This window comes from Eleutherodactylus coqui, chromosome 9 (assembly GCF_035609145.1).
Source record: "Eleutherodactylus coqui strain aEleCoq1 chromosome 9, aEleCoq1.hap1, whole genome shotgun sequence".
Taxonomy (NCBI): domain Eukaryota; kingdom Metazoa; phylum Chordata; class Amphibia; order Anura; family Eleutherodactylidae; genus Eleutherodactylus; species Eleutherodactylus coqui.
The window spans coordinates 118,992,768-119,005,451 of NC_089845.1; the positions used below are offsets into that span (position 1 = coordinate 118,992,768).

Below are 12,684 nucleotides of genomic sequence, written 5' to 3' on the forward strand. Positions count from 1 at the left end.
GTCTCAACGGCCAAGCCGTCAAATGTAGAGACTTGGAATTTGGGTGTAGAAAAAAAGGCCCCTGGGATAGCAGGTCTCTTTGCTCTGGAGGATGCCACGGTGTGTCGAACAGTATTTCTATGATGGTCGCGTACCAGCTTCTTTTTGGCCAGTCTGGTGCTATTAATATTGCTGATCATCCTTCCTGCTTGATTTTCCCTAGGATCCTCGGTATGAAAGGGATGGGTGGAAATACGTATAGGAGCTTGTACTCCTCCCACGAAATGGTCAGCGCATTCGTTGCCGCTGCTTGTGGATCCCGCGCTCGGGACATAAACGGGCGTAGCTTGTAATTTAGTCGGGACGCCCTGAGGTCCACGACTGGCGTGCCCCACTTCCGGCATATCGTCCGAAATACTTCTGGGTGCAGCCCCCATTCGCCGGGATCCACTGTTTCTCGGCTTGGGTAATTCGCCACCCAGTTTTCTCTATTCCGGGAATGTAGACTACGGAAATCGAGCTCAGATGCTTCTCCGCCCACGTTAGTATGCCTGCTACCTCGCTCATTACCGACACGCTCCGTGTTCCTCCTTGTCGGTTGGCATAGGCCACCGCTATGGTGTTGTCCGTCTGAATGCGTACCTTTTTTCTCTTGAGATTGGGCCCGAAGTGTCGGCGAGTCAGGTAGATGGCCCGCAACTCTAGGATGTTTATATGTAGCCTTGTCTCTTTTTGAGACCACACTCCTTGAACAGACTGTTCCCCTAGTGTTCCGCCCCAACCTGAAAGGCTGGCGTCCGTCGTCACTACTGTCCAGCGACTTGGGCCCAAAGGCCATCCCGCCTGAAGCCTCCCAGGTTCCAGCCACCACTTCAGTGACCTTTGGACTTGAGGGGTTATCTGGCTTCGCTGTTCCAGGGTCATCCGGAACCCATTCCAGCGTGACAATATCAAGTGTTGTAGTTTCCTTGACTGGAAACTGGGCGAACGGAACCGCCTCGAATGCTGCCACCATCTGGCCCAGGATAGCCATGCAGTGTCTGAGGGTTAACGGTTTCCCCTGTATTAGGGACCGGACCCCCTGCCGGAGCTTGTCTACCTTTGCTTGAGGTAGCCGGACCTGGTGCTGGCTGGTATCGAATATCATGCCCAAAACTCCAAGTGTTGTGTCGGTATTAGGCATGATTTTTCGCGGTTCACTATCCAGCCAAATTCTTCTAGAATCTTCATCGTGACGTGTAAGCTTTTGATGTTGCCGTCCCACGACGGTGCCTTTATTAGTATATCGTCCAGGTATGGAATGGCTGATATACCTTCCGCATGGAGTGGCGCCATCACTGCTGCTAGTACCTTCGTAAAGACCCTTGGAGAGGTAGACAGGCCGAATGGCAGCGCCGTAAACTGAAAATACCTTCCCTGTGTTTCGAAACGAAGGAATTTTTGATGTGTTTCCCGAATCGGGATATGGAGATAAGCGTCCTTGATATCTATTGAGGACAGAAATTCGCCCGGTTGCATGGAGGTTATCACGGACTTGATTGACTCCATCCGGAAATGTTTTGTTCTGATGAATTGGTTCAACCTCCTTAAATCCAGCACCGGCCTCACTCTGCCGTCCTTTTTGGGTACAAGAAAAAGATTCGAATAGAACCCTTGCCTCTCTTGTGCCTCCGGTATCGGTTTCACACCCCCCTGTGCCAGAAGGTTCCGCACTGCCTGCTGTAGGTTGGCTACTCCTTCCGGGGTGGTAGGCACTCTGGACCTGTAGAATGAATTCCGTGGGAGAGTCGTGGATTCGATTGCGTAACCGGATGTCACAATTTCCTGCACCCACTTGTTGCTCACGCGCCTCCCCCATGTCTCTCGCAATTGGGAGAGCCTGCCCCCCACCCTGGTGACACTGGGTGGGGGCAGCATCTCATGCCACGCTCTTTTGATCCCGCTGTTTTAGATATTCCGGGTCGGGATCGCCATGTTTGCCTTGTTTTGAAAGAGGGGCCCCTCTTTGCGTCTGTCGGGGTTCTTGTAGACTGGGACCACTGCCCTGACCCTGGGCGGGATGAAAAAAAAAAAAAAAAAAAAACGCCGAAAGGATCTAAAAAAAAAGGACGGTTTCCTTTTTAGTGGAACCTTCTCCTTTCTTGCCGGCATTTGTGGTAACGACGTGCTCTGGCCGCCTGTAGCGTTCTTTACCATGTCCTCCAGTTTAGGTCCAAACAGCCTGTTTCCTTCAAATGGCCATTTTGTTAGGGCCATCTTGGATGCTGTATCTGCTGACCAGCTTTTTTCAGCCAGAGAGCTTTCCTTGCCGTCACCGATGCAGCGGATGGCCGGGCACCGAACTTGGCTGCGTCTAGTTCTGCTGTGCATACAAATTTGTTTGCCTGTATGACGTTGTCTGTCAGTTCGAGCAACTCATTTGGTGGAGCGCCTGCTACACTGTCTCTCCGTAGCTGCTTGGCCCAGGCTAGGGATGCCTTGCTGACCCATGCGGCCGCAAAAATCGGCTGTAAGGCGGTGCCTGTGGCTTAAAACACAGTTTTGCCAACGCATCCAGCTTCCTGTCTTGAGGATTAGCCAGCATTGCTACCTTGGCTGTTGGCAGTGCTGAACTTCTAGACAGTCGTGACACTGGCGGGTCAACTACCGGAGGTACCGCCCAACCCTTTTTCAGACCCCCTGGGAATGGGTATGTACTTTCCCAAGTCTTCCCGGGTTGCCTAAATTTCTTATCCGGGTTCTGCCATTCCTTATTAAGAACCTCCGAAAAATCCGGATGGTCTGGGAAGACCTGTCGTGATCTCTTCTGCCGTCTAAATGACACCGCGGAAGGAGGCGTCTCCACTGGTTCCTCCATCACTTGGAGGGTTTCTCTTATGGATATTACCAGGCCGTACATCAGGCTGGCTAGGCGCGACACCTGTTCCTCGTCTAGTTCCAAAACTGACGAGCCTGCCGAGTGGTCGTAGTCTTCAGACCCACTGCCCTTGCCTGCCGTTTGGGCCGTGTCCTGGGGCGCCCATGAGCAAGATGCTCGAGGGGACTCATAGCGAGCCCGGGCTGGTCTCGCAGAATACCGGGACCGTGAAAAAATGCCTTGATCTATGATAAGTATGCACGGACTCCCTGGACCATGAGAGCCATGAGAGTCCCTGGATCGTCTGGACTTTGAGGGTCTAGACGACCTCCCGATGTGGCGCGATCTATGGGGAGTGTCCTCGCTGCTAAGGGACCTCCTCCTCTTGTGTGCCCTCTCTCGTGCATATTCCGAGGAGGACGCGTCTGAGCTGGGCTCTAACCGGCGTAAAATCGCCGCAGAGGATATGGCCAAGCTAGAAACGGCAGCGGCCAGGGACCTCGCCCGTTGGGGTTCGGGCCCTGGCTCCACAGGGGCGGCGGGGGGCACCGGGGACCCTGGAGCTGCGCGCACCGCGGCACATCTAGCGCAGCGGGGGTCGACTTGACCGCAAGCGAACTTACCGCTGAGGTAGTGCAAGCGTAATGCTTCACCCTCCCCTTGGCCGGGCTGGAACCCTCTGATCTAGGGTCAGACATGGCAACAGAAAACAATTCCCAGGTAGCGGGTAAGCTAAGTACCGTTACAGGAATGCCTGCAGGGGGGATGGGGAGGGCGAGGGGAGAACACCGCAAAGTGCTGCCTTGGGCAGGGCTTACCCGGTCTAGCAGCTGTTTCTGCGGTTCCCCCGGTCCAGCTGGAGCCTCTGGTCCTGACGCTTGGATGCTGTCGGAAGTCGACGCTGGTGTACCATACGATCTCGCGGCGTTGGTGACCCGGCAGGTGTTGTTACTGCTGCTGGTGCCCGAGACAGGAGGTGCTGCTGCTGTCCGGGTGCTTTCTCCGTTGCAGAAGGAAACTGCAGAGGGAAACTGCAGGACTGCAGGGCTGAACGGCTGGAAGGCTGCTGTGTGCTTCAGCGAGCTGCAGGTGCTGGGCTCAGAGGTGTAGACCAATGAAGTGTCCCAGAGCGCGGCCATTCCTCTGTCCGGCGGTCTTTTTACTCTCACCCCAGTCGGAGGGGGCGTGGCCTGCCCCGGAAGCGTCCCCGCGACCCGGAAGTGACGCTTTCCGGCCGTGACGACGGCGCTCCGCCCTCCGGAGCGCCGTGCCCGGAAGTGGCCTGCCGGCCGGCGTCCCGGCGTCCTGCGACACGCAAGCTTCTATCCCTGGCCGGGAGAGCTGCCGCTGCCGCCGCCTTCGCCGCTGCCGCTGCCCCCGCCGTCGCCACCGCCGATGTCCTGATGCTCCTTAAGGTATGCGTTCAAAGTTCGGCTGTGCGGTCTTTCCGTGTGGCGCCGGAATGCTCCATAGTCCCAAGCGGGGGTGTCTTTGTCCTGGGAGCCACAGCCTGCCCTTGCGTCGACTACTCCAGCAGTGCTGCCCCCTACGCGTCACCGTCAGACAGTGCGCTACTCCAGGGAGGGGGAGCCCTATGGCTGGCGGGTAACCGACTCAGATGCGCATTGCATGGTCGGGCCCTTTTTTCTTCTCTGGGTGAGACGCCGCAGTAGTGGTGGAGACACCCCCTGCCTGCGTCTCCCCCGGGAGGCCAGTAGAGCCAGGGAAAAGCCCCGACTCCCCGGATTCCCGCGAATAGCTCTTTCCATGTCTGCCTCCTAGCAGACACTAAGCTAAAGACTAATTAGCTGAGTGCCTGCAGGGGGGATATAGCCAGGTAGGGAGGAGCTAACACTTTTTTGCTTAGTGTCGCCTCCTAGGGCAGTGGCTATATCCCATGGTCTAGGCTGTGGCCCCCAATGATACGGACGAGAAAGCACAAGAGTGTTTGTATATCAAGATCTGCAAATCAGTGATGGAATAATCCTTCACAGCGCCACCTAGAGTAAAGTAGCTACCCCATGAGTCAATATTTGACCTTTTAATAGGCCTTGCAATAGGACTAGGGATGTGAGCCAAACGAGTATATTCATAAACATACCGCCGTTTCAGAGTCATTGCCCTAAATTCTGGTTAGCTAAATGAGATACCATCAATGTGAGTCCATGGGGCTACTGTATCTCCTTGTGGAGAGGACTGCAAAAGGTTCAGGGAGTCTTATATAGGCAATGGAGTCTTTTTCATAGGGAGCATTGTTGGGAATATGACTAGGGATGAGGGATCAGAAATAATCCCAAGACAGCTGTATGTACATGATGGTGCCCTCCAAGAAGAAACATTGTGCCACCCCCTCCATACCCCTTAAACCCCAGACCTAAATATAGACTATGTATATAGGCCATCAATAGTTGATCGTGGGGGTTTGCCACTCAAGATCCCCGTTGATAAGCCATTTGTGTTGGTACAACTTAGGATCCCTGCCGATAAACTATTGACGACCTATCGTGGGGATATGACCAATACAACCAAATCAGGGCGGTTCGGTTTCACATTGAGCTTACAAAGTAGAACAAAGCCAAAATATTAAGGAAATCCTACCAACCTAAGTACAGAGAAATCTTTTCTACCCTCAATGTCTTCTAGCACGGTCTTCTCCTCCGTGACTGCAGATGATTCCATTGACATTTCTTCATCAGCTGGAGAATCAGCAGGTTCCCCTTTGATTTCAAGATTATCCACCTTCAGCTGAACTTTAGGAGACTCCAAGCCAACGGAGGGTCGCAACTCCCATTCTCTTGTGAGCTGATCCCAAGGGCAATGAAAAGGGGACAGGACCCCATGTTTGATAAAGTTCGTTCGCTTTGCAGGTGGACGTCTAGTGTAGATAGCAGAAACACAGTAAAATCGGGTTAGGACACAAGACAACTCCAGACACAGTTCAATATTCTCTAATAAGGACATATTTGATTAGGTGCCATATACTTTACAATGTTACTGTACAACTAAGCCTTAACACGGCATTCATAGACTTCTATGAAACACTACATATGGCCGATTCATATGGAAGCATAGAGAGGGTTTCCTGTCAGGTTTTGTAGGACTTCGAACCAAATACAAATTGTGCCATGTTCCATTAGACGCTGTGTTACAAAGCTATATCTCTATAATATGGGGTCTGACAGAGTACATCAGAGTGGCACATGGAGGAGTTCTTGTACCGAGCCACAAGGACTCCGTGCCTCCTTGCACACGGCTCTAGGTGTAAGAGACTTTCTTTTAGAGCTGAGCATTGCTTTGGTAGGTACTTGGGGCTTTAATTTACGGTATGCAAATGAAAGATGAAACATTGACTCTGCAGCGCCACTTATTGGAAGGTAGCTTCCCTACAAGTTAAAGGCTAACCTAAATGTCCGATCTGCAGATATTTTTAGGTTTTGCTATTTTTGTACATTTACATTTTTTTTTTCTTAAAGGTTTACATTTATGTTTCCACATTCTAAGAGCCGTATTAATTTTATTTTTCCATTGCCAGATGTCTAGAAGGGCTTGTTTTTTGCAGGATGAACTCTAGTCTTCACTTATCCAATTTTTGGGAACATGTAAAAACATTGATCGCTTTTTATTCAATTTTTTCTAAGGCTGAGATTAACTAAATCTGTAATTCTGGTCTGTTTTTTATTTTTATTTTTCACTGCATTCTCTGAGCAGTATAAATAATATATTAAAGGGGTTGTCTCGCGGCAAACATCAAAATTTTACATTACCCCATTCCCCCTGTCACCCCCCTGGCATAAAATAGCATTTTAAAGCGGTTTTTAAGCCGCTTGCTACTCACCGATCCGACGAAATATGAAGTTATAAAAATCTTGTGCCTAAGATGGCAGCCGGTCCTTTCCCAGGGATGCACTGCGGTTTTCTCCCATGGTGCACCGCGGGTCTTCTCCCATGGTGCACCATGGGCTCTGTGCGTTCCATTGCCGATTCCAGCCTCCTGATTGGCTCGAATCGGCACACGTGACGGGGCGGAGCTACGCGATGACGCGTAGAAGGGGCGGAGCCAGAACGCCGCTCGTGCCGGACCAAACAGAAGCCAGAAGACCCTTCTGCGCAAGCGCATCTAAAAACGCCAGAAGACATCAGAATTAGACGGATCCATGGAGACGGGGACGCCAGCAACGGAGCAGGTAAGTGAATAACTTCTGTATGGCTCATATTTAATGCACGATGTACATTACAAAGTGCATTAATATGGCCATGCAGAAGTGTATACCCCACTAGCTGCCGCGAGACAACCCCTTTAAAGGAATTTTACAGGCGAGTACAATTATGCCAATACCAAACTGTTATAGTTTTTTTCTTTTTCGCTCCTTTTTTTTTTTTTTTTTTTTTTATGTAAAAAAGGAATTTTTTTTTTATTGCTGCATTCAAAGACCCCTAGCATTTTTTTTTTTTTAATTAATGGAGATGTGTAAGGGTTTTTATTTAGCGTGATGAGTTGTACTTTTTATTAGTACCATGTGTCGATACGTGCAGCATTTTGATCACTTTCTGTTCCGTTTTTTTGCAAGTGAGAGATGGGCTAAATTAGCTATTTTTGCCACGTTTTACTTTTTTTTGTCCAGGCTGTGCACCCTGCAGAAAAATTAATGTACTAACTTCCTTCTCTGGGTCATCAGGAACGCAGGGATATCGCATGTGTAATTTTGATTTTAATTTTTTTTTTACAAAGTAAGGGCTTATTCATGCCTATTCAGTCGTATATACCGCCCCCTCTCCGCCCCTCGCCACTGTTTGCTTTACCCCTTCATTGCAAACAGTAGCGAGGGGCGGAGAGGGAGCGTAAGCTCAATGCACTAGCTTTCGCCCCATCCCACCTCCTCCCCTTGCAGAGAGGGGCAGCATATATTGGCTGGGCGTGAAAACCCGACCAATATACAGATGGTCCCCGACTTGCGAACAGGTTCCGTTCCAGGAGCCTGTTCGCAAATCCATTTTGTTTGCAAGTCGAACAAATGCTTGTATGGAGCGGGATCCGAGTCTGAGCGTCATAGCCTAATTTAGCTAGCAGACCCAGAGGCTATATTCAAGCCTCCGAGTGCCACAGAGGCCCGTCAAGACTCACTGATCACATTGCGAGGGGTCCAATGGTAACACAGGGAGCCCCCTCCCTCTGTCAGCCCTTTACACGCTGCGGTCACACAGACTGTGGCATGTAAAGGGTAAAACAGCAGAGATCTAAGGTTTTCTCCATTCTTCACTGTAAGAGCTGGTGCCCGCCTGTCATCTGACAGCCGATCACCAGCTCTCCCTGCTACGGGGACTATCAGCCAGCTTCTGACAAGCCGATGGTCTCCATGGCAACATGTAAACAGAGCAGGAGTTTAAAAAAAGAAGCGGGGAGTTGCCGGCAGATCAGTTATATCTTACGCTTTTGTTTTGTTTTTTTTAAGTCCTGCACTGGTTCTCTGTGGGACTGTGCAGGCAGTGCCTGTGCAGAACACAATGCCACTGCTTATGACACTGTGTTTTGCACGGTTCCATAGCAAAACATAGCCTAGAAATCTGGGCTATGTCACTATGAGCAGTGGAGCTAGTCCCGGAAAATTTCCGGGCGTGCTACTGAAGAGGTTATGGTGAGCTTTGGTGCGCAAATGCACAGAAAGAGCAGGTCCTATTTTTTGTGCGGCGCACTTGCAAAATACGCACAAGTGAATGAACCTATTGACATCAATGGATTCTACTGACTACATATTGCACAGAAATAACTCTTATGCTTGCTTGGTGCTCTCCACCAGAAACCGTACCTTAATTCTTAGGGCAAGATTTTCTGCACTACATGAATCATTTTAGGGCAAGATTTTCTGCACTACAAGTTAGGGATATTATTAGGAACGATAGCGGCCAATATCACCATAGTTACCAGTAATGTTAGTGGGGTGACAGACAATATATACGCCATACTTAACAATCAGATTTTTTTTTTTTTTTTTTTAACATGAAATCCTACTTTAGCTCGGGAGAAAACAAAACAAAAAAAAAACAACACACTTTTTGCACTGTGTAGAACACAGCCAAGATTGTACCAGGTATTTGTGGCACATAAGTGGTCACAATTCAGTGTCAGTTCTCTGTACCCATTTATATTCCACTGCTTTATTGGAAAAATGAACCCCATTTGCATCACAGATTTTATTTTTATTAAGCTTTTATCAAAGTCCAGAGTAAGGGTGAATGCACACGGGCGGAAATTCCACAGCGGGATTTCCCGCAGAATTTCCACCCTTGCACGCTGCCCTAGGATTGCATTGGTTTATGCAATCCTATGCAGACAGCCGCGATTCGATCGTGTGAAAACTTGTGCGGTAAACAAATCACGGCATGTCCTATTTCAGTGCGAGCCTCGCAGAGTCCCCCACAGAAACGTCACCACTGATGTGCCGGCTCTGCTCTGCGCATATACGGCTTTGCTCCAGCCAGCACATCACAGAGCAGAGAGAAGACGTTGGAGGAAGTGAGCCGCGGGTCACGGATCGCATCCCACTGCGAGAATTCTTGCAGCGGGATCTGACCCAGTCGTCTGCATTCACCCGTTTCTTATCACCATGAATTTATGCAATAAGACAGAGGTATATGTGATTACAAACCCAGCTGTCCAAATAAAAAAAAACAAAATTTGTATATAAGAAACGTAAGGCACATTGATAGACCTGCTACTCTTTTTAGTTGAATATGGAGCAAAATATATGACATATCTATAATTCTCAAAAAATTCTCCTCAAAAGTATGTCAGCAGCTTGATTTGAACTCTGACAGAATGCGAGACTTCATAGCAATCCCGGTCTGCAGAGCTCGATTAGAAGGTCACCTCAGAGTGAAGTTGTAACTAAACACAAAATTATTTTAGGGAGACGTCCCGATGTGCTGCACATACACTGGTGGAAATCCACCGTGTTACACTTTGATCGTACTTGTTCTGCAACTCTGTCTAAGTCTCTCTATAGGAAGGCTATTGAATAATTAAAAACTAGATGAAGTATGTCTACTGGCCTGCAAATTATGGGGCACTTCATAAAATGATACATTGTTTCAGATTAAAAGTGGTACAGTGTGTTATGTAAGAAGCTACTCTTTGTCCACAGATGGTCGGTGAGCAGGTATGCCAAATCAGAGTAAACTCCTTACACCCAAATATCTAAACTATGAGAGCGGTCAGATAATTGGCACGTTCAAAATGGGGGCATGACATCTCCTGAAGGACTGGCTGTAGAGCAATGTCTGTACAGAGTGCTTACTCAGTGGATGGACTGGAAGGCTCCTGTACTCGCAGATCTGGCACAGGTCCACACAGAAGGACAATGCCATGTGAAGGCCACCATATTAGTGGGGATAGCAGTTGCCGATAGGCATGAAACCGCGGCACAGATCCGAGCAGTAGTTGGAGTAAGAGTCACCCCACAAATACTTGTAAACTAACTGCTTCAAGGTGGGTTTCATTCTCAGACTCAAATTTATCCCCAAAGAGCATGTCTGGAACGCCTTAGGTAGACTCATTGTGATACCTGGCCACCCATCACAAACTGTAGAACTTACTGCACAAGTCATGCCAGCACGGAGTGACCCCAACAAGATTTCCGAACACTTATTGATTCAATGTCTGCAAGGATCCAAGAGTGTATAAGTGCTCATGGTAGGCACACTTCTTACACTTCTTACTGAAATCTGCACCGAAGAGTAATCAATTGTGTCCGATTCATTCCAATTTGTTAACATTTATTTAAAAAAATAACCCTGTACATATCTACCCTGTTTCATGAAAATCCCCCAATTCCTTGTAACACTTTCAATCGCCAGCAATATATATGCCAAACATGAGGGATACCTTTTGTCCCCAAATGCAAGATAGTTGGGTGGAAGGTGTGAATGCTGCCCACGTAATGCAAGTAAGAAAAAAACTACTACTTACAGCCCAACACAAACGGATATAGCCATCGAAGTTCATATTTCATAGGTCTTGAGAGATTTCCAATACAGCGCCATCTAAATGCATCTAGTTTCCAACATCAATCTCACCTCGTGTACTTTTCAAGCAACTGTGCCTTAGTCTCCTGTGCAGACTGGACTCCAGCTGGGGTGTCAGGGAAGTCACCAGGTACATTCGGAGCCCCCATATACTGGAAGTGTTGTAGTCTTTGCTGTAGACCTCCAACCCGGACACCTCTGAAAATCTGAGAATTGCAGTTACAGACTCAAGTTTCTGAACACCAAATTCTAATAAAATATTACACATAAAAAGAAGACAAACTTACAAGAGGAATCCAGAAAGCCATTCCCCATCCTTTGGGTAGGCAAATGTCCCATCCGCTTCCCCACCCTGGGCGATCTTTACCGGTGACCTTACCGGGCTGCTGGATTAGCAGGACAGGGATCTTAGATTCACTATTGTGGAGATCCAGCTTTGTACCCGGTATAAGCAGCTCACTTCTTAGTCGGTTAAATTCCTGTAATGTAACAGTTTATTATATATACACACACATACATATATATACACACATACATATATATATATATATACACACACATACACACACATATATACATACATATACATACACACACACACACACACTAGTAATTAGGAAATTACATAGTACCAGTGTTTCTAGTGGCACAATGCGCCACACAGCTCTGCTACATGCACGTGTGTGTCTCACACACACACACACACACACACACACACACACCTATGTTGCTTTCGCATATGAGCTGCATGTGATTTACGAACTTCAGCTGCTCGCTGAGAAGACATGCTAGCTCATAGCTTTCGCGTATCTGCTGCACAAGATTTACATACTTCAGCTGGTACTGAGGTGAAATCGTGGCTTGTTGCTGTATCATGTAAGCTGCATTATAGCTTCATGGCGGCATTGAACCCTCTGTGGTGACATGTTTACACGAAAGCGATGGTTTGTTGCAACACTGGACAACAGTTGATGATTAGATGAAGGCTGGACTGGTGGTGGCGGCATTAGCACTTGAGATGACATCTTTTGAGCGATAATCGTTATGTCTAACTGCACTGACGGTAAAGCGTCGCTCATTGTTGTCTTTCAGCATGCTGAAAGATGACGATGAGCCTTATCAGGGATTCACATCGGGGTACAGCTGATACTATTGTTTCAGCTGTATCCCGCTCCCTGATAACAGGCTGGGTATGAAGAACTGAGCGGTCCAGCTGTATTCTCCATACCCCACTTGGAGCGCTCAGCTGTATGACAGCTGGTTGCTCCGTGCAGAAAACAGCTGGATACAGAAGACAAGCGGGGACACCCTGGTTGTCTTCTGCATCCTCCACTCGGAGTGCTCGGCTGTATAACAGCGGGCACTCCGATCAAAGAACAGCTGGATACAGAAGAGAAGCAGTGCCACCCCGCTTGTCTTCTGCATCCTCCGCTCGGAGCGCAAGGTGATCGCTCAATGTTTGAGCGATCAGATTACGCTGCAAATGACACAACGGTTATTACTCAAAAGTCTCTTATGAAATGCCCAGATTATCTACTTTCACGCCATATTGGTTCTAAGGAATTTTAAAATCAATGTAAACACAGTTAATAGAAAATACTGCATTGTACAGCATGACCCAAGATACATTAACCTGCATTTACCTGCTCTGATATTTTATTATCCAATACATGGGATCGAACATCAGAAGACCATATAAGACTCTCTGTGCACTCCACGGGAACTCCCGCCTGCGTTAAGGACTTTACTTTATCTCTATCTAGAGAACAGAAAACAAAGAGGACAAATTCCATCCATCAACAGGCAAACCGCCGTGTTCTGGGCATCCA

The 12,684-nt window shown here is 48.4% G+C and overlaps 1 protein-coding gene across 2 annotated transcripts in view; it reads right to left on the reverse strand.

Annotated features, from left to right (window-relative positions):
* The window catches only part of POP1 (POP1 homolog, ribonuclease P/MRP subunit), a 35,074-nt gene that overhangs the window by 4,504 nt on the left and 17,886 nt on the right, over window positions 1-12,684 (reverse strand). For both annotated transcript variants that reach the window (XM_066578401.1, XM_066578402.1), the window contains 4 exons: window positions 12,499-12,614; window positions 11,143-11,334; window positions 10,907-11,061; window positions 5,439-5,711 (listed from right to left, as the gene is read on the reverse strand). In XM_066578401.1, coding sequence (XP_066434498.1) covers window positions 5,439-5,711; window positions 10,907-11,061; window positions 11,143-11,334; window positions 12,499-12,614 — 736 coding nt within the window. The remainder of the gene's footprint in view (window positions 1-5,438; window positions 5,712-10,906; window positions 11,062-11,142; window positions 11,335-12,498; window positions 12,615-12,684) is intronic.